Here is a 21,805-nt window from a genome sequence, read left to right as displayed (position 1 = left end):
AAATTGCTTTTGCTTTGGACATGTCTGCACTCTTCCAAAGAGCATAAATTTCTGCATATTGGAATCATAACTTAAAAGTGGCCACGCTGATTTTCATTTCTTTTAATTCAGAGAAATAAAATAGCTGTCAAGCCAAACACCTATATGACAAGTTTTAGCACAAAACACATTTTACAGCCAAGATATAAACCTCTGAAAAATGGTGTCTAATGGAAACAATGACAGTTCATTCACTTTATGAAAGCACTAGAAGGTGCTGTAGAAAGTGTTATAACAAACACCAAACAGATGAAAGTAACTACCACACGCTCTGTTTAAACTAGGCATCACCACTGCACCGTTTTGTTTATGTTTTGGCATACTGGCATTCTCAAGAACTTGGTCAGTTAAGACAAGTCTGTTAATAACATTAAAGAGCCTATGTTATTCATGAGCCACATTTTTAGCACACACTGTAGCATTACTTTTTTTTTTTAACATAACACTAAATCATTAGCAAACATAACAAGACAAAGCAAACATCAAATCAAATAGGAGAGAACTCCCTGTGCACATCTGCTTGTCAAAAACGTTTGTTCCTACATAAAATAAACCAAAATAGTAAATTTACAATTATTTTCTCACAAGTTAACAGCATCTTAGACTAGAAAATGAGTGCCAAAAGTTGGATTCCTAAACTGTCTTAGTTTTTTCGGAATCTTAAAGCATTGTTGACTTCGCTGTGCAAACAATACAGTTCAGACTCATTAATTCTAATTCAAATTAACAGGAGCTTCTGGGTGTTCAGCCTTTTTAAAAACATGATAGCACCTAAAAATTTCAGCTCAGACATTAGATATAGTCAGAAACCAGATTTCCATTCCTTGCAGATATGAATAGACTGTCAGAAAGCTATGTACCATGTTGGGACCTTGCTAATCTCTGAATTAAAGCAAATTTCACGGAGCTCAACAAACTGTCAGATATAATGTTTAGGGGCAAATTTATTAGCTACAGAAATGTTTCCCATATTCTGCTTCACATACTCGTTTGGCTATCCTTGGTTGTCATAAGTAGTACATTGTTCCCTCTCCTCCCCAAATAAGGACCTTAATCTGGAATCCTATCTAAGTCAAGGGAAACCTTCCAGGGACTTCACTGGGCTTCAGACCAGACCTTATCTGAACAACGCAACTGCTGCTCACCTGTTAATAAAAGTATATTTGATGTACGTGTGTAGCAGCTAGAACAACAATCAAGTGCTACCCTTGCTTCCCTGAAGACTAAGCTCCATCATCATTTACTGCTGATGCTTTTAGTATATTTTATGGTATCACTGCAAATATGCTATGAATTTTTGTAAGATAAGAAATCGGATCTCTCTAACACTGTACCTGTGAGGTAGGTGTTGTGTGAGGAATTGATGAAATAGTGTGACAGTGGTTGAGACATATCTTCATTTAAATCCAGTTTCTCAGGTGGAACAACGCCGTTTTCTGCTCCACTCAGATATCGCATAAATCCATCCACTGATATCTGTCCTGAGAGAAATACAGATCCAGGGAAAGCACCAATTAATTTCAAGTACAGATTTCGTGACATACAGATGTTATGTTCAATATACATTTACACAAAGGTGTGTGTGAAAAACCATATAATCATCAGACTGGCCTTCATCTTGTTATTCATATATTCTTTTGTTACTCTTACCTCATTTTCAGCCATATAAGTTGCAGGTAATACATATCCCTCTACCTATACCAAAGATCAATCATTTCATAATCAACGTCTACAGATAAGAGCACAAGGGAATCAAAGTTACAGAGGGCTGTAAGAACACAGAAAATAAATCGAAGCCTATCAAGGAAAGGGCTCTTCTGGGGACAAAAGAAAACATAGTTTCCAGAGGAAACCAAGAAACCAGCAAACAGAGCGCCACACAAAGAAACAGGTAACTTTGACCTCTTTTGAATATGATTCAGTGTGTGTATATGAATGCAACCAAACTGCAAAGCAAAGCAAACTAAATGAACCTCCTTTCAAGTGGGAACTAAGCTTTGCTTTGTAATTTTTGTATTTGTCTTCCAATTCATATCTCACTGGAGTGCCAGCATAAATGATCATTTCACATGCTGCTGGCAAATTAGAAAGCTGAGTCGTATCCTCTGCTTAAATATCACCATTGATCTCAGTGGAGCTGTGCTTATTATATCAGGATGAATTTCTCTGTCAAGCTTTCTGCATAAAGTTTATTTTAGGGTGTCGATTGTACATATAGACTAAAAAAAGTAAAAATCCAGTAGTCTACATTTGAAGATCAATGCTTAACCAAACGAATTTGAGACATTTTTCTTTGCCTGGTATTTTTGCTATTTTGTCTAGATTTTACCTGTAGACTTACTCAATCACATAGCTTTAGTTAATTCAGTTACTGCCTGTAGTAAAACAGATCTTCTGTGCCTCTGAAGAACCTTGAAGCAGCTATGTGCCTGGTGGCCCCCAGCAATGAGAATGTATTGCCTCTTGTCCCCAACCCAAAATATTCTGCATAGTATCTCTATCAAAAAAACCCTTAGTCGACTGACTATGGCATTGAAAAATGGAAGACTTCAGTTCTACTCCTAACTCTGCTATTCTCTCCTTTTAGGGTCAATCCCTTCTTATCCTAAAACATACAAACTTACACATATTTTTCTAGCACTTGAAAAAGTAATGGGCAACCCTGCACCCTTTTTGTAAAGCTTGTAACCATATGATGCAAATATAGCATGTAAAGCATTTACTTAAAATCTGTGCTTGGACCCTAGGATTTGGCTCTTGATCAGAGAGGAAAAGATATAACAGTCTTAAGTTCAGATGCCTCATTTTCATAACAACCCAAGATGGTGGCACTAAATGAACCTATTCATATGACAAGAAATGTAGTGACAATACAGAGCAATGCAATTATCATTCATTCTTATGACAACAATTCTAAGATGGTTGGAAGGAAAAACATCAAGTCCATCCACTATTTTAAGACTGTAATCCGAGTGCAATCTTGTCAGGCTCCACAGCTGCTTTGTTATAGAGTAATTAATCATTCACAGACAAGAGGCCTACATACTTTCCTTTTCACAAGAAAAAATACAAGATGGAGAAAATCAGGGAAAAAACCACCACGGAGGTTTTTCACGAAACTAAAGATTTATGAACAACCTATCTGCTGTGTGAACCTACCAGAGAGACATTGTGAATGTAAACAGTATCAGGCGCTATCATGGAGTTAGAGCTAAAATCCACTTAAGAGAAACACTCTGCACCAAGTTCACTGGGATATAGATACGGTCTGTGGTGTACATTCACACCACACAAGCAACATCATACAGGAAAAAATGGGTAAGATCTGAAAGGGATAGCTGCTACATGGGGAACCAGCAAAGCCATGTCACGTTATACTGATTTGCAAGCTTCTGATGTTTGAGATAGCTCATCCAGAGTGATCTTCAGTATCTCCGTGTTGTTTTGAATGCACTCCTTTCAGCCAGACTAGGAGGTTTTAAGTTGCTTTGTCATTCCTGCTCCAGACTAAAACGAAACATAGTCATTCTCATACATACAATTCCTCAAAAAAACTGTGGCATCATAATCACACGGTGTTCAGAAAGAAAGGCTTCCATTTTGTTATACAGATACTCAGGTCAATTCATGTAGACATAGTATTCAAGCAGCTCAAAGTGATCTGTGTTTAATCCTCAGAGTATACCTGAAAAACAGGGTCCTTGCAGTCCTTGTTTTTCAGATGGAGACCTGAAGCTGCAGATAAATTAACTGGCTAGACAATACCCCATGGAAAACCTGTGAATTAAGCTGGGAGTTGAACTGCACAATCTCTTGAAGCTTGTTTGGGTGAACTTCAACACCTTTGGGATAAAAGGAAGCAAGGTCCAGGCCTGCACTTTCTCCCTTCTCTCTATTTTGTGGTTCATTTTGCTTCTTTGCTCCCTTCCACACTGAAGTAAGACAAGGTCTGCAGAGTGGTCCTTCTGCGTATTGCCACTGGTATTAACATAAATCATAGCAACTATTATTCACACGTATAATTACATAGTTTCCGAGTTACACAGTTATCTGAGCTTACGGCTGTAGAATGCTATTTTCCCCATCATAATTAAGCAGTCAGCATTTCAGAAAGTGAAGCAATTTGCAAGTTCAATTACAGCCAATATTGCACCAGTGAGAGTTTGACTGTGGAACAGAGATGGCAGATGTCAAAGGGACTTTGTATCCTGGATATTAAAAAGTAGATTGTTTGTGACCAACATCAATGATATTCTGAGGCCAGCTGCAGTGAGGATGATCCTCAGTGGACAGTCATCCAAAATGAAATGGCCTCAATTTATTGGTAAGATTTGTTCTCTGTTTTCTTAAGCATATTACAAATTTACCACAGACATTGCCAAGAAAAAATAATTTGTGATCAGTTCTTTCCATTACAGTTGTCACCTTTTATTTTCACATATATACTAGGAAGATTTAATGATATGATTAGATATAAAAAGTTAAAGGGAAAAGAAACACACCACGCAAAAACACAGGGAGAAGACAGATTCACTTTTTTTTTTCTTTTTTTTTTGCTCGCACATAATTGCCTTAAAATCATCTGAACCCTAGGTCTTTGATGAAACTTTCAAAATAACCGGTGTGCTTTATATATAAACTTAAAATTGTGGAGTTAACTGGCTTGTCTTTTTCACTCACCACTGCTGTGTTAAATTTGATCTGATGTTACTTATTAGGACAGAGGCAGACCCAAAGCTCACTAGCGTTTGTTGAAATGCTACCATCAACTTCAATAATGTTTGGTTCAAGACCTTACTAAATAATCTTAAGTGCAATGCAAAGAAAGACAAGACTCCAGATGACTCTCTTTTAGCTATGTTGGCAAAGCCAGATCAAGAAGAGCAAACACAGATGTAACCATAAGAGAAGCTATGTCAACAGCTACAGTACTCAGTGAAGATCCTTTCCTCTGTGGGGTCTGGAGTTTACCAGCAGAAGAAATTGATTTTTTTGCCCCCCTCAAATATCTCTTCTCTAATTTATCTGATTAATTAGAATTTTCCTATGGGGTCACTCAGTAGTGCTTTATTAAAACACTTAAACAGCACAAACATAAAAATGCCTCCTTTTTCCTGTGGTGTCTGGCCTATTTAAATATGTCCAACACTTAACTCTTTCCCACAGTGCCACTGGACGCCTTCTGCTAAACAGGGCAATGCCTGTCCCAGGCCTGCAGATCCTCCTCCTCCTCTGCCCTCAGGGCTCGCAGGGCCGCTCCTCACACTTTTCTCCTCACACTTTTCCCCCTCACTCCTCGCTGCTGGCAGCATTTTGCCCTTTCTTAAACCTGCTTCCCCCCAGGCGCTGCCAGAGTGGCCGAGGGGCTGGGCTGTGCCCTGTGGTGGGGCTGCCGGAGCCAGCCAGAACCAGCTGAAACCGGCCCCGGCCTCTCCTCACAGAGGCCCCACAGCCACCACTGCCAGCGCCTGGGCACCGACAGCCAATTCAACATGAAAGAGAAAATTAAAGATATTGTAATCAATTGTTCTGCTTTCAACTTAATGCAAATCCACTTCTGCTCACAGGACAAGTGCTGTCTCAGCACATCTTGCCAAGAAGCGACCGCATAATGTGGCACAGCTGGATGACTTGCAAAGTTTGTCAAAACCACCCAGTTCCTACACAGAACGGAAGATGCTCAGATGTTGTGTTTGATGATTGACATGGGTATTTTTTTCTTCTCTGGACTCACTAGACTGAAGAAATTTGTGATGGACGTCAGCTGCAGGATATTTGATTGCCAAAGCACACATAAGCAACTGGCTAAAGTTCTGTGCAAGCCAAGTAAGTAACAGATCAATTTTAATGTTCTTATTGAGCAATGGAACAGGTCTGTAAAATAAAAGAGCAAGTATTAAGGAGAAATACGAAAGCATCTACTGTATTCTTAATCACAGAGATTCCCAATACCTCAAAATTATAACTCTGTAGCTGAACACCTGTCTATAAATTATAAATAATATAAACTTTCATGTAATTCTAAAAATGTATCTGAATTAAAAACTTACAAGAGCTAAAGGCACTGGAAAGTCTGGAAATGCCTTTACATGCCTCTCTCTGTATTTATACATCTACATACCTTCCAAAATCCGTTCTCCAAATGGGAAGGAAGCTTCTAAAAGAAAGGGACCTTGACTCCTCCACATCTTTTGAACATTTTACCCATTACCTTCTAGGTATGAAATGCATGGCAAAGCACCCTCGCAGTCAGGACTGCCCGCTTGCCCACACAAACTGTTATTCACACTGTGAAGTTCCCATGCCATTGTTTCACAAGAGAAATCTAGTCCAAACTCAGACAGACCTATCTGAATCAGGTTCTGGCTTTATCCCTGTGCTACTTCTCTGCAGTGCAGAGTTAAGCTCTGCTTGCACTTTAGGGGCATGTGCCAACAGTCCTTTTGCGGCATGCTTGCAATCCCTTCTCCCCTTCACTTTCAATTTGGAAGCTGAACTTCATCTGCCAGTTGCTTGGCGGGGAGTTTGTCAGCAATTGTCCCACCTGCTGCCTCCAAACCTCATCCTTTATTGCAGAAAGGAAGAGGAAGCCCATGTAGGGGACTCCAAAAATGTCCCCACCATTCAGCGTTTCACCTGCAGCAAAGCGTGAAGCAGCCCATAAGCAAGAGGTTCCACAGGACACCTTGAACAGCTGCTCCATACAACCTGCTTGGTGGTGAAATTCATGCAGAGATCAAAGAACCACCACCAGATTGACAGTCAAGTGAAATCAACCAAATTTGGTATTTTTTCACTAAAATTTGGTGGGAAGGAGAAGTAATTTTCTACTAGAAGAGTAATATAGTTAATAGGGATGCTGAGAGATTCTATTGAATTTCCCAGGCTGTGATCAGCTTCATTACGTGATGGGAAACATTTGTGCAGGGAAACATGGGAAATGTTTGTGCAGCAGCTTGATCTTTTCTGCATCCCTGGCTCCACTTGATTGCTCCAAAATAGTTACAAAGGAGAAGAAAAGAGTACAAATGAAGTGGCAAGTTCTGAGTATTTCACACTATTTCCTTATTAGCTGCAGCTACATGATCCCATACCTTTCAAGATCTATGACATTGGATCAAAGACATAAATGTTGCTGGATGGCAGTTTAAAGAAAAGCACATAAAAATGTAACTGTTACTTTGCCCGTAAGAAAGGGGGCTCCTTTGTGGTCAACATTTGTCAGCTCTTCTGTCTGACATCTTCCATCATCCTAAATCCTTTTTCTTGGAAGCTGTCTTCAGGCAGGTGGCATACTGCTGGCAAAGGACCTATTGAAAACTCACAAAATCTATAGGGGTAATGAAGTTAATCCTCTCTTCTATGGTTCTTAGATATTGTCACATTCATCAATCAAAATGTTTTCTTCTGCTGTTTACAAGATCTGGAGCCTCCCCATTCCTGAGAGATGGTGTTCACAAATTTGCCATAAAACAGGAATTCCAGCCAGGCAGTTGAACTGGCTGATAGGATAGACTGTACTTTGTGAATATACTTCTCAGAAGCTCCTCTGTTTGAAGACTTCCTGTTTATCACAAGGCTCTTCATAATCCTCTTTGACTAGATCTAGAGAACCTAGCATATTTTTCTCATCAGGGCCTGTGACAGTCCTTGTGCAGGGCCACGGCACTATGCGCTTTCCTGTGCAAGCGCAGACATAGATAATAGCCTCATGTAAAACTGTTCTCATGCAGTTTCCAGGGCTGGCAAAAGCATAGGCTGCTTTTGACACAACAATCCCTCTCCTGCTGCTTAATGAGACATAGGTAACTCGACAAGTTCCTGCTTTCCCAACCCCTCTAGCACGCCAGCATGACCGGCATATTGTTCTGGATGTGGAAATGCTCGTGGGTCCCCGGGAGCTTGCCAGCTCATCAACTTGAGAACGTAAACAAACCCCTGCTCACTCAACACCTGCAGCACTGTGCCAAGCACAAGATAAGAGACATGAGGGTTTCAAAGTAGGGCTGAGCTTCTAAAAGAAGCTTCTTCACCAGTTCAGTGCCCTCTGCAGAGGCCCAGGATAAAGGTCAAAACCCCAGCAGTGTAGTAGTCTAGAGGAAATATAGAAGTACAGCTAATCCTAGAAACTTCTCAACCCAACTGCTTGATCTAAACTTCGTCCCCCTTACTTCAGCAGGTAAGCTGTATGCGCAGCTACTTGATTGCTACTTGATTTTCCCCGGGGTCTGCCTAGCCTGCCCCCAGAGGCCTCCCAGTCCTTTGGGCAAAGTCTTGGGACAGAGTAGGACACAAAACAAGAGAACCACAACTGACAGCAGAAAAGACCACTTTATCTGCACGCTTTTCTTTGCACTTCAGTCTTGCAACTTTAACATCAGCCTTTGCTTGTCCCTTAAAATTTGTGTTTTGTATGACAATTAAAATGCGCATTTGCCTGTAAGCAGTCAACAGGTTTGGCTGCATGGATCTTAAACATTTCTTTCCATATATTTGCAAACTTAATAGAGCCTTCCATTTGTTTATGCCCATGCTGTTATCCACTCAGTTATAATGTAACTGGAAAGCACAATCGTGCCAAGAGATGTTATTAAAGTAAAAAAGAAAACAAACAAACAAAAAAGGAGAAGAGACAATTAATTGGCGCTTCAGATCTCCCAGCCAGCAACACAGAATTATATTAGTATTTTGTCTGACAGTGAAATCAGGTCTATTCCAATGCAATCTGTAACATTAATCACATTCACTGTAATCCCATACAATTGAGCAGTCCTCTCACAGCCAAGTAAAGCAGATATTTTATAATCCTGTGACAGATCTGTACAATATGCCCCATTGGGAATTCTATTTCACAAACCAGCACTGCAATTTACAGCTCATTAGGTATTAACATTTTCATGCACAGCACAGAGTAGGATGCATATACCCCGGCGTGTCTCTTGACACTGGGCACACATTAGCTACTCCAGGCTTTCTAGCTTTGTGAGCCAGCAGAGAAGTTCACAAGGATGAATTTACATAAAATTCACACTGTGTAGGACACGATGTGCCAGAGCCACTCTGATAACACTTGTAGCATTTGCATCCAAGTGATTTTGGAAGCGATGCTGAAACCCGTTCGGCTTTCCAGATATGCATGCTATTACTATATTGCTATGGTGTAACTGGAATTTCTGTCTGTATTCAGTTTTGTAAACTAGGGCAGGACAGGACTGCATCATGCAAGCAACATCCTCTTAATAGCAAAGTCATCACAAGAAGGGAATACGGTACAAGATCAGCCCAGACTGAAAATGCCAGACCCCTACAATTGCGTTACTGGACTTTACCCCAGGAATGTCAGTGCTGCCCTATTTTAGGAAAAACACTGGGGACAGAAAAGACTTTCAGGCCTCAGGTCAGGATCTGCAGGTACTTCAAAATATCTACGTAGCAACCATCATTTACACACCACAAGCAGAAGTTGTCCATAACTCCTCCATTTTAGCAATTTTCTCAATGATCAGCAAGGGGAAAAATTCATACTAGTCAGACAGTTTTATCAAATTAATAAGTAAGTAGAGGAAGGGCAATACATCTGAATCGCTGTATCTGAATATTAGTGAAGCATTTAATAGAGTTTCTAAATTAAAATTTTTCCTTATTGGAAAAACTAATCTGCAGAAAGCACAGATAGAAATAAACTGAGGTCAGACTAGAAGATCAGGGTTTCTTTGAATTTGAAAGCTGAACTGCATGAAAAAAGTCCAGAGGCTGCCACACTGATCAGCAGTAGCTCTGGTTTCATACAGTCTTTAATAATCTGAAAAAGTACAATCAACAACACAGGGTTTAAAGAACAGACAGCTGTAATGAACCAGGTAAATGGGACGGAAATCAAATGAGAACACACAAATAATTCAAGCTAAGTAGCTAATCATTCAAGCAAAGAAAAATCCAAAATACAGAGCTGAATTAGGAGGAAGATGCCTAGAAATCCATCATCCTGAAAAGCAGACGAGATGCAGAGAACAGAAATGCATCTGTATGTAGCTGCATCAAAAAAGGTAGCAATTGATTGGCAGGATATTTTACTATCAAGTCATTGATGAAAAAGGTAAACATGCATGGAATCACATATATCAACATACGTATCCATAACTAAACCTAACCACCCAGGCAATCCTACAGATTTAATGGACACAAGTTACACTTAACTTGCTTAACTATTGACAACGTCAAGGATCTTAATGGGACCACTGACACTGCACCCAGTCTCATGACTAGTTTTTGACCACTTAGTATCAGAAATGTGTCTGTATACAGAAGATTATTTAGAGAAGTGTTATGAATAAAAACATATGTCACAATATATGCCAAAACAAGAAAGATCAAACACGTAAAGCTGAAGTGGCAATAACACATTAGTCAACAAGTGTTTTAAGTGTAAATGATAAGGATGAGGAAGAACAGCTACAGTGGCCAAAGGCAGAATCAGGTAACGAGATCAGAATAAGCAATGGAAAACTTGGGGCGTGTCTGAAAAAGCTCGGCAGTGCTACAACTAACTGCACTAGGAAACAGTCTTGCAATGGATTTATTGGTTGTCTCATTGCTTAAATCCTTTAAAATCAAACCAGGAGAATATCCTGTTGTGTTCAAATCTCATTTCAGATTTCTAAACTTAAAGGAAAACATAATGGATCCAATTCTGCCTTCAGTTATACTTGCTCAACTACTTTCTGTAATTAGGCAGTTACCTGGCCACAAACCAAAACAAGCTTTCTTTGGCAACATGTTCTTGAAGAAGAAACAGAAAACTTACTTAATAAGAAAGGAACAAAGCAAGATTCATTGCTCTACCCTTGAATGGGTATATTGTAATAGGACACAGGTAAATTTGAATATAAACAAACAGAGAATGGTCACTCCTATACAATATCAGAAATAAATGCTCACTGAATGACAAGCAGTCAGTGAGGGAAAACATGGGAAGGTAAACATGTTGTGCTTAAGCAGTGTACATAAAAGAGCTTGCTCAGCATCAGTTAATCCACGCGGAAGTATCACATGCCCAAGGACACTGAGATCCAGAATATTTTGCAGACTAAGGATCATCAACCAAGTAAAGCAGAATTCAGTATGTTTGAATCAGAAATGCTTGTCATTCTAATGAAGCTATCATATCCATTTTATCCTCTGTACAAGTGCACAGAGAAAACTAACACTGGATACCTTTTTTTTTTTTTTTTTTTTTTGCAAGAAAATGTTTGCAAATGGAAAACCACTTTTCTGAATGGGTTTCAGAAGAGGTACTGCAGCTCAAGACACTTCACTTCAGGGAGGAAATATTTCCTATAAGCTTCTAGGCAAGCCAGGCCAAATAGCAAACCTCATATTTTTACGATAAAGAGCATTTTCAATCAGAATGAAAACTTTGGGAGCATTCCAAGGACACTGCCATCTCAAAAGGGAAAGGAAGATAGAGCGTCACCTGAGAAGAAACAGAAGTTTCCAAATCTCACTTGTGTCTGTTGGCATGAGCCATCTGTTTTAACAAGATCTTAAAGTCACTGTGCAATGTTGAGCATGCTGCTTATTTATTTTATTAGAAGTCACAGGGTTTTTCAGCCCTTTTCAAACACCCAAGAAAGAAGGGCTCTAACCCACAGGGGCTACAGCCTATGAAATGTATGTATTTTTCTCTAGTACTGCTAGAAAACAGTAAAACACATACATAGGCAGGGAAGATTTTAAACATGCAACATTTTCTCTTCCTCAAAATTTAAATGTTGGAAACACATTTATTTTAATGGATATTGATCATCTAAATTCCACAGCAGCTTTAAAAACCTCTACTGTAACAATGCATGGCCACAGTTCAGAGATTCTGGTAAGCAGAGGTGTTGCGTTAAGGAGCACAATTCTTGGAACCTGTTATACTGTAAAACAGTGTTTTATTAATAGCAAATAGTATATGTATATAGAGCATATGCCTATGATAGCTAACAAACACACAAGTGTCCAGTGTCTTGAATCAAGCACGTCTGTGTTACAGTTCACATTTAACCAGATCCCTGATATATGTAGTATCAAGCAGTTTCTTACTGGTTATCATCCTCTCTTTTCAGCCATAGATAGCTCTTTCTTTAAACCAAAACAGTTTCTAAAACATTAGTAGACATATATATACAAACCTGAATATTTAGTAATTTTTAAGGAGTGGGGGAAAATCCCACTCTGGTGTAGATAAGAAAGCAGTCTCTCCTAAGTCTCAAGACAGAAGCAGGGTGATCAGCATCATCTCCAAGTTGGACTGTGAAGAAATGCTACATCTGAAGTTAGCTAGAGAACCACATGGGACTGCAGCTTATTCCTTGGCAGGCATTTACTTTTCTGCTTTTTTCTTTTTTGTTCCCTGTCAAATTCAATTTTGCTTAAAAGTGCTGGCCTGGTTTGTGCAGTCTTTACATTAGCAAGCCTCAGCTACTGTCTTCCAGGTTCTCGTCCAAGAGTGGGCCTTGGCTATTAAAAACCCCAATGAATCTACGTCTTGATGATTTCAGCTGACATTGCAAGACAACGCGGAGCAACACAGCGACGTAAAAGACGTTCTTGCAGTGTCAAGGAACTCTGTTCTCAAGACCCGCTTTCCCACCATAACTACTGTCTACATGCAGACATACCTGCTGCTCTGGACTTCAGCCGAGGTCTGGAGCATGATCCAGGAGAAGGAGGTGCTAAGGGTCCTAGCACCCAGGCAGGTCTCATTCATCACATCAGGACAAATTAAGCAAAGGCAAACACAGTGAGCTACACCCAAGTCTCCCAGCAGACATCTTAAGCTTGGTATTTCTGAACACTTTGAGCCCAAACTGCAACCATCTACAAAAATTACTGTGGACAGAAAGTCTATGGTGTCGCAGGGTTTTACAGACACAAGCCCATTCTCTAGCTGCTCTTGACTTTTCAGCACAGATGTAGTAAGAAATTGTTTCTCACAGGATATCCCTTACAGGATACGAGACGACAGATAGTTTAGATCCAATTAAATCTATAAAAACACTACAAAACCACCTTCATACTCGTTCCTAGCTAGCAGTGGAATGAGCACTTTACAACACAGCAGATTTCTAAGACAGGCAGACAACTAGATAAGTAGAAAGATTTTAAATCAGACAGATAAAAATACTATTAATCCCAGCAATACTATAGTTATTTCTGACAGACTCGAAAGAGGGCCACTACTGGAATGTGTCACTGTCTTTCCAAACCTCTGAAAAATATGCTCTGTAGAATGCCTCGGAGTGATCCTGGGAGATGTAATACTGTTAAATGTTGGCTTACTTCCAATTGCTAAGTTGCATTAAAAGACATCTAAAAATACATACTTTTTTCCTCTTAAGCGATACTTCTCTACATAAGCTATTAATGCACTTGCCAAAAAGACTGTTCTGCAGTATAATGGGAAGAGATAAGAGTAGAGTGTGAGCATGCTAGAGGTGGGAAAAAACCTAGGAAAAGCCTTCATCGCAGCTAATATTTTTACTTCCAGAAACTCTTCCACTTGAAGAAGAGATTAATATTAAAGAGAAGTGGAAAAGAATAAGGCATGGCTCTGCAAAAACAGTTCAAATAAACTAAAAAGAAGGGACTTCAGTCCCTTTAAAGGGACTTCCTTGTCTGTTCTTTAAACTTGGTTCTGCAGCTGCAGGCACTGCATTTGACAATCCTTTTCATAAACATATCAAGCTCCATCTTAACAACAATTGCTTTTTTGCCCTCTTTACTACCTCTGGTAGGCTGTGCCAGAACCATATTGTTAGGAAACTTCTCTTAATTTCCAGCCTAAATTTATTCAAGGCCACTTGATACCTCTGTGTTCTTCTGCCAACATTGTCCTTGAGCTTACCACTTCTTTCTGCCTCCCCAGCATTTAACCCTGATGTATTTGTAGGCAACAGTCATATTCCAGCTAAAGGATATTGTTAGAGTAGATGATTACATCTGACATTATAAGGGAAACTTCCTCATATGGTCGTTGTATTATAGTAGTGCACATACTCCAACTGTGTTAACAGCCCTGTTATGACAGATACCATGCATACTGAAAGACTCACAGATCATTGCTAGCTCCTCAAGGCAGAGACTGTCAATTTAGTCGAGTCAACCAAAGGATGAGGCAAAAACCAAAATGGCACATAAAAGGGGATGGCCAAATGTCAGTGAGCTCACTTGTGGCAGAGCCAGGAAAACGGCGCTCTTCTGCCACCAGTTCTAGATGTCACTCACTGGATCACAGCAGTCTTCACTCCCTTCATCCTCATGGGCCCTTTGCAGCCGGAAAGCACTACATCTGTAGCAGTCATAATAAAGAGGCAAACCCCACAATGTTTATTCAAAGTTTATCTGCATTTGTTTCCTTCAGCACTTGAGTCCATGCTGCTTTATGTTTTCAGAAGCAAACTTTATCTGATATTCATCTTCAAATAATAAATCCTGCTGCTAAAATTGAATACCTCCGTGTGTTCCATAAAAGAGGCAGTGAAACAGCAACAAGCACAAAGAAGCTGTTCTACTTTTAGAGTAAGTTTTCTATTTATGGGCTCTGGTAGTCTGAGGCTGAGTCAAACACAATACAGGCAGGCAGCAGCAGCAAAACGTGTCTCCATAACCCTTGAAATGCAGTATTAATGTAAGACTCTCTTTACTTATCTCTGAGCAAAAGCTCCAGCTGAAGGGAATGATGCAGCCCCTACATATAGTCCAAAACCTCTATTCATGCTTGCTTTGTGGTCCTGTCACCCCAGGTTCTTCCATCCATTTTCAATGTTAGGACATAGGGTTTAAGTCTGCCTGTAGGGTTTGAACCTGGGGTCCATCAGGTGGTCTATCAGGTTTCCGGGACGTGGGACAAGAGTCACTGGTATGGTCAGCTTCCATATTAGTTAGCGCAGGTCTGGCCTGACTGCTGAACTTTCATTATCACGGTTAGTTTATGCTCTGCAGCTTTGAAGATATAAATTCCACAATAAGTCTGTCCATTTTACAGTCGGCACAGTTTCACTGATATCAGTGGAGCTATTCCTGGTACCAGATACTGGTCCCAAAATGCATTTCTGCAAAGCTCATGCTTCTTTCAAAGTATCTGTATTATACACAGAAGATTAGGAAACTTGCCCTCCCTGGAACCCTGACCATATTTTTGATATTTTCATTAATTCTAGTGCCAACAGCAAAAACTAACTCTATGCATAAGCACATGGGTCTCAGACCCAAGCCAGTTCCTACACTTTTAAAATGCAACCAAAGAATAAAAGGTAAAAACTTTTACATTTTTACTAAGCCAGATACTACTGTGTCTTTGTTCACTGTTGCAAAATCCATTATTACTAGTCCACATCACTGTTTCATTTTGTTAACAAGTTGCTACAGTTAAGTTAGAAAGATGAAGCACTTTACCTGTAAAGTAGATGCAAAAAATCCTCACAATTGAGGATTTTCCATTCTAAAAGATTTTTGCAACATTTAGTCTTTTACTTGAGATGCAATCTTCCAAATAAGTGCAAGATCTGAAATGAATTTTACAGCTTAACTAGTAACTAAAACCCAAGCAACTAAAAAGAAAATACAGTGCACTAGAGAAACATATTTTGCAAATTCGTTTTGACAAGTATAGTCTCCATTAACTTATTTATGGTGATACATTGTTCGTACCAACATTTGCCGCATATACATATATATTTAAAAATAATAAAAAAAAGACTTTCTGGCAAGCTACCTAACTCAGCACTTGTTGCTGACAGCATGGGATAGGCTATGACTTTTGTGTGGCTTATAAATTTTAAAGAGTAATACATTGTGACTGGGATCTATTGTTCTGTCATCATTGGAGAATGAGAAACAATGCTGAGAGCTCTTCTCTTGTACAACTGGAATGCTGGAAAGCACTGAAAATGCCAAAGATAATGGGGTTTTTGGTAACTACTCTTAATTTCCAATGTTACAGTTAGGAGGCTGAAGGATTTCAACCATTTTGTAACACTTCCTACAAATGTTTCAGTGCCAGAAACCCCCACCATTTCCCTGAATGGTTTATACATCAGAATTTATGCTTTAAATATTATGAAGTATGTCTTAAAAGTGTAGCCACGGTTGCACGGTACTTCGTTTTGCCATTAAAATCTGTTGCCTAGGAAATGACCCCCTTCTGCCATCGAAAGACTCCAATGTGTAATTATTCTTAAGCAGTTACTAAAAGGTGGATTTAATGTGGTGGGATGAAAATGTTTAAAACGTATTGATGTTTAAGGGAGGAAAAACACATTTGTGCTGAAGTGAATACTGCCTGGTGTTTAAGGCTGCCATGAGAAAAACACACGTAGTAAATGCTGTATAAAATTAATCTAATGTTAATTGCTTACTTTATTTTATTACCTAAGAAAAATCCAGCACAACTACCAATAAATGTGCACTAGCAAAACAGAATTAATACTGGAATTCAAAGAGAGTCATGGAACCAGCTCCCCTAAAATCCTTCTAAATACATGTCTAACTAAAAGTGACATACAGTATTTCCAAATAGGTACGGTTGAGAAAATCTGGAGAAAGAAACGCTGTGAAATATAAGAGGAAAGCTCTTTTCTTCTGTGCAAATCTAAAGGTTTGGCCCTTTAAAATTAAATAGGCAGAGATAGTACTTAAACAAATGCATACTTAAGAGAAAAAAATTAATATCTTTATGCCATTACTTACCTCAAAGATGCCTTCTACATCTGGTAGAAGTAGTACAATCTGGTGTACAGATCCATTGGCCAGGAAGATCCCCAAAGCACTTCCAGACTCTATTTTTAAAGCTTATACTACAGTCAAGACCATCTCTCTCAATAAAAACCACTCTAAAAATAATGGCTAATAATAACCTAACCCTTTTCTTGCTCCCACCAACAAGGATGGTGGGAAGCATATATTTTATTGCTATAGCACGATTCCAGCTTTTTCACGTCTCCTTTCCCTAGCAGGCCTTGGTTTCGTATTCTTCATTGCTAGTCTGGCACATGGGTATAGCTCTTCTTGCATGCTTAGAGTCTTTAAGAGACACAGGATGACACTAGAGCCAACAAGACAGTTACTCAGTGGTTTTCAAAACACTTACTGGTTTCAGAAGGAAAGGTTTAAACTGAGACAATGGGATTTGAGTGCTTAAAGCTCCGGGGTCCTTTTGAATTTAGAAACATTTAGAAATGAATTGCATCATTAGGTCAGGAAGAACCAGCACATTTCTGCAGATGTTGCACCAATTTTATATGGTAAATTTCACATAATTCTAGAAACCAAGATTATCACTCCCAGGAGCCTGGACACTGCAAGCAGAGACACCTGAAACTCAGCATCCATGTCCCATCTCCCACCCATAACGTAACAAGATCCTGAACAACTTACTTTTATACTAGTCGTCTTAAAAATAAAAGCAAACAAGGAAATTCCCAATCAACCCCTTGGCAATCGATTTATTGATATACATCCTATTATCAACATGGTAACTTGAAAGGGAATACATTTAGCAGTTATGCCAGTCACCCAATGCAAATGCTTTACAGCCTGAAAATACCAAACTACAAGACGCTGCTTAACCAGGCCTAACAGCCCCTCAGTACACTTTCGCTGACAGTGAGAGACTACTCAGCAGTACCAGGAACTTCCTTCTGCTTCCACCTGATAAGGAAACATGCTATACATAGCGCATTAATCTCCTTCACTGTATGACACAAAGCATTAATCAGAACAGCTTGCTTCAGCCACAATAAAATACTACTCCAGACGCTTAACCTATGTAGATGTCAAGCCCGTGTATCTGCTGATGTTGCAAAAGCTCAGTCGCATCCGAGCAATACAATACCTAAAAATACGTTAGTGACGAGCAGGAACACAGGCAGCCTTTTTACCCAAAACTCTGCAACCTAGGGCCCTTATCCAGCAAGAACATTGGCATTTGATTTTACCAGGTACCTGAAGAGCCATATTGTAAAAGTTGAAAATATTATGGACAGCTCTTGCTTACTGTGTTCAAAATACTGTAGTTTAGCTGCAACAGGTACAAAAAAAGGGCTATAATGGTGATCAGAGAAATGGAGAATTCTGAGATGTCAAAAGCATTTGACTAGTGCTGTGAAAGTTGAAAGACAGTACAGCCACTCTTTAGAAATTAATTTAATTAGCTATGAGAGAAGAAGAATTAAAAGAGAATATTGTTGTACAGTGGATGTGCGCAGATAATGAATACAGTTAGATGGGAAATTAGAAGAAGGTATAATCATCAGATGAGTGAAGGTCTAGAACTGTCCAAACAGAATAGTGGGAGCAAGGAGTCAGGCTGCTGTACAAAGGCACATAGTTTCTATTTTATTAATTTGGATTTAAGTTTTCAAGAAAAAATCCCTAATTCTATTTAAAAGAACTTTTCAATGCACAAAATTTTATTTGCTAAGAAGTATGTGCATCACACTCTCAGAAGTTGCCCAGGTACCTGTGTTCATGGTTCTGGCCAGAACTGCCCAGAAATTTCACTTCAACAACCTTGGGAATTGAGCTTTAATAGAGAATTAATATAATATTCAAGGAAATGAAGCGTAAGAAATTTTTATATAACTATACTCTCTTCCCACACCACCCATAAACTTAGGCATATGCTTCAGTGATTTATTACATCAAGGCCAGGACATTCTGCATGTTGTAAACATGAAATCTTACTCCCACAGCATAAATGCTTTTAATCCTTGTGAATTGCAAGTATTCAGTTCAATTTTGCATCTTGACGTGTGTGCCACTGTGCACAGGAAAAAAAAGAAAAAAAAGACAAGATATACTTTGCCTAACTTTGTGAAAGATGATTAGAAATCTAGGCCTTGTGGCCTTACAGGATACCTGAAAAATAACGACATTTGCCACTAACTTTGTTTCAGGCTTTTGCGAAAGTAATTTTCTCTGGCAGTTTAAACAAGGACTATACAGGCTTTAAAGTTCAAATTAAACAGAAGAGCTTGGCTTATTTCATGAGAATGCTGAACTTGAATCCCTTTATTTCAGTGGGACATCTGAACATCGGATAGATTGTTTAACTAATTAAACATAGCAATACTACAGAAACAAACATGAAAGTGGACAGACCTTCACCATTTATATGTATGTTTGTCCCTAATCTCTCTGCAATCTGATGTAATAATAATGAAACAAGATAATGAATGGAGCTGGTCAGCAAGGCAGCTTATGGAAACAAAACAATATACCTGTGTGCAGGCATGTGTGCACAAACACACACACTAAGCAGCTGCAAATGTTCAAACTCTAGAACAATCTGAGGAAAAGGGCACAAAGGCTGGCAATTTATATCACCTAATTCTTGCAAACAAGCCTTTAAAGTCTCTACCACCACAGAGTACTTCATTCGTTACTCACAAGAAGCGGTTAATCACAACTTTTAAATTTTTTTATGGTATTTTCTTCTGTTCTGGACCTGTATCTGTGATTTACTTCAGAGGAGTAACTTTCATTGCCAAGAAAGAACAAATACATATACCACATTGTCAGATCTTCTGGCTTGCTTCTTGAACGAAAGCTCTGCAAAACTGCTCCGAAAGTCCAATTATTTAGTTGCATTGCTCTGGTACAAGGGATGAAGTCATCCTTAGGCCACCTGTAACTCCATTTCCCATCCTGCTGTTTATCATGTCATTCTCTCACATCATTACCTCTGCCTCACGTGCCTTGTTACACTACTCTTCTCTTCCCTACGCTGCTCTTCTGTTTTTTGGTGTACCTCATTAATCCTGGGGAGTTGTTTAGTTGGGACCTCTTCCAGCTCACTTGGAAACACAGGCGCATAAAGGAGCATGTGGACAACAACCCTAAGCCCATCTCTCTTCATGGAGCTGTTGGGCCCTGTTTTCTTTGAGAACTATGCTGGATGAAGGCTTCTGCTACCTTCTTACCTATTTTAGCTGCTGGTCTGGGTACCCCAAGGTTTCTACCTGCTCTTACTGACAGCACCGGGGCCATTCCAAACATCCTACTTCTATCCCTACCTCTCAACTGACTTTGGCCCTGGCAAATAAGGCGACATAAGCAACGCCACCACAAGAAATGTAGCAGAATATCTGAGCAGCGGAGGTGGGAAGTTAAGGCCAACAAGTTCATGACTGTTTAACAGTGGACCACATCTAACTGGTCTGAACATCCACAGGTCTATTGAAAATAACATCTCTGCTCAGTTGCCCAAGTAAGTATAGTTTCAGTGGCAGGGAAAGTATCACTAAAGCGTGTCACTTCGGTCTGCCATCCCTGCAATTCAGCCTATGAACAGTCCTTTCTGACAGCAGAGAGCCTGAGTTACAATCCCTTTTACAAAACATCATATTAAAAGGTTAAATCATTATTTTGAATATGCACTGTTATATTTTGGTGACATTTTACAGACATGCAGCATTTGTTTGCAATTATTCTATGAGTGTAGGATTGAGCGCACACCTACACTTCATTTAATATACAGTGACTTGCATTCCCAACTCGGAGCAGATGTACAGAAAATATTGTGTCCCCATGTCATTCCTGATTAGCCAATTCCTGTAATTTTAACGCAGTAAGCTCGGCATTTGTGCTGGAGCATGATTAGCAGCATGTGCCAGTTGCTGCAGCTCAGCTGCCAGACAGGGTGCTATGTAAGAGGTGGTGTCTGCAGCACAGAGGTGGTCTGCAGGTTGTGCCAGCTCTGTCAGAGTTTGCTGGACCTCAGTGCACAAGTTTGAAGAGAAAAAAAAAAAAAACAAACCACAAAAGGAATTAACTCTCTATGACCTGCCTTTCCTTTGTTACAGTCAGCATTTTCTGTGAGAACTGATTCTGTAAGAGCAATATAAATCATACCCAGGAAGAGAGGCACCTATGGAAGAGCAAGTGCCTGCAGCAAATGTGTGCACCAAAGTATATTAGGGTAAGCTGGAAGTGTCCCACAAATCCTACTTGGAGGGTGCTAGCATGCACCATCTTAACACCCTTCTTTCTGAGGTTTGTTTCATGCTTCCTCCTTATGGCTAGTCAGAAGGTGATTTCATTTTGACTTCGGTGTTCTGCTAGCACACCAGCACGCCTCCTTCTAATAAATCCTTTATCTGGTTTATATGAAGTGCCAATATTTGGGTAATAAGAATGATCTTTTCGGTGCCAGACTTTCCTGTCACTGATGTGAAATAAGGTAAGCACAGAGCAATATTCTAATATTTGCACAGATGAGAGAGGAGGTCACAACGTGTTTTCATCTACTCATGCTAGTATTCTCACTGACGTCAAAAGACAGTTTGCATAAGCATGACAAAGAAGCAGGATTTAACCCTCCATCAAAACCTCTGGAAACACTAAATTTGATTGGACTAGAAAAATAAGAAGCCTTATGAGAAAAATTACAAATGTTTTGCCTTGAGAGAATGTTGATTGTGGCATTGAGAGCCACAGGTTTCCTTCAGGAAGACATCTACGTCAGAAGGCTCCCAGGGAGAGGGGCGGCAGTGCCTCCAGTTAACCTCTAGACTTCTGGGAAAGATGTCTTTGTGTTTCCTCTGGATCCGAAATCTCTGGACTAAAACAGTTTTTTCATATTAGATCTGTTTTTCAGGATATTCCTTCCCAGGCCCCTAAAATTTCTAAGGTATAAACACATCAAAAGCTAGGGTAATCATTAGGATATGCGGAGTGGAATAAAGCAGGATGCAGACACAAATTCAATGCTATTTTAAGA

At 39.6% G+C, this 21,805-nt stretch overlaps 1 protein-coding gene across 1 annotated transcript in view; it reads right to left on the bottom strand.

The window, feature by feature from the left end:
- The window catches only part of PLCB1 (phospholipase C beta 1), a 408,615-nt gene that overhangs the window by 118,837 nt on the left and 267,973 nt on the right, over positions 1-21,805 (bottom strand). The window contains exon 10 of the mRNA XM_050893175.1: positions 1,374-1,520. Coding sequence (XP_050749132.1) covers positions 1,374-1,520 — 147 coding nt within the window. The remainder of the gene's footprint in view (positions 1-1,373; positions 1,521-21,805) is intronic.

This window comes from Gymnogyps californianus, chromosome 3 (genome assembly GCF_018139145.2).
Source record: "Gymnogyps californianus isolate 813 chromosome 3, ASM1813914v2, whole genome shotgun sequence".
In the NCBI taxonomy this organism is placed as follows: domain Eukaryota; kingdom Metazoa; phylum Chordata; class Aves; order Accipitriformes; family Cathartidae; genus Gymnogyps; species Gymnogyps californianus.
This window is presented reverse-complemented; position numbering and strand designations above follow the sequence as displayed.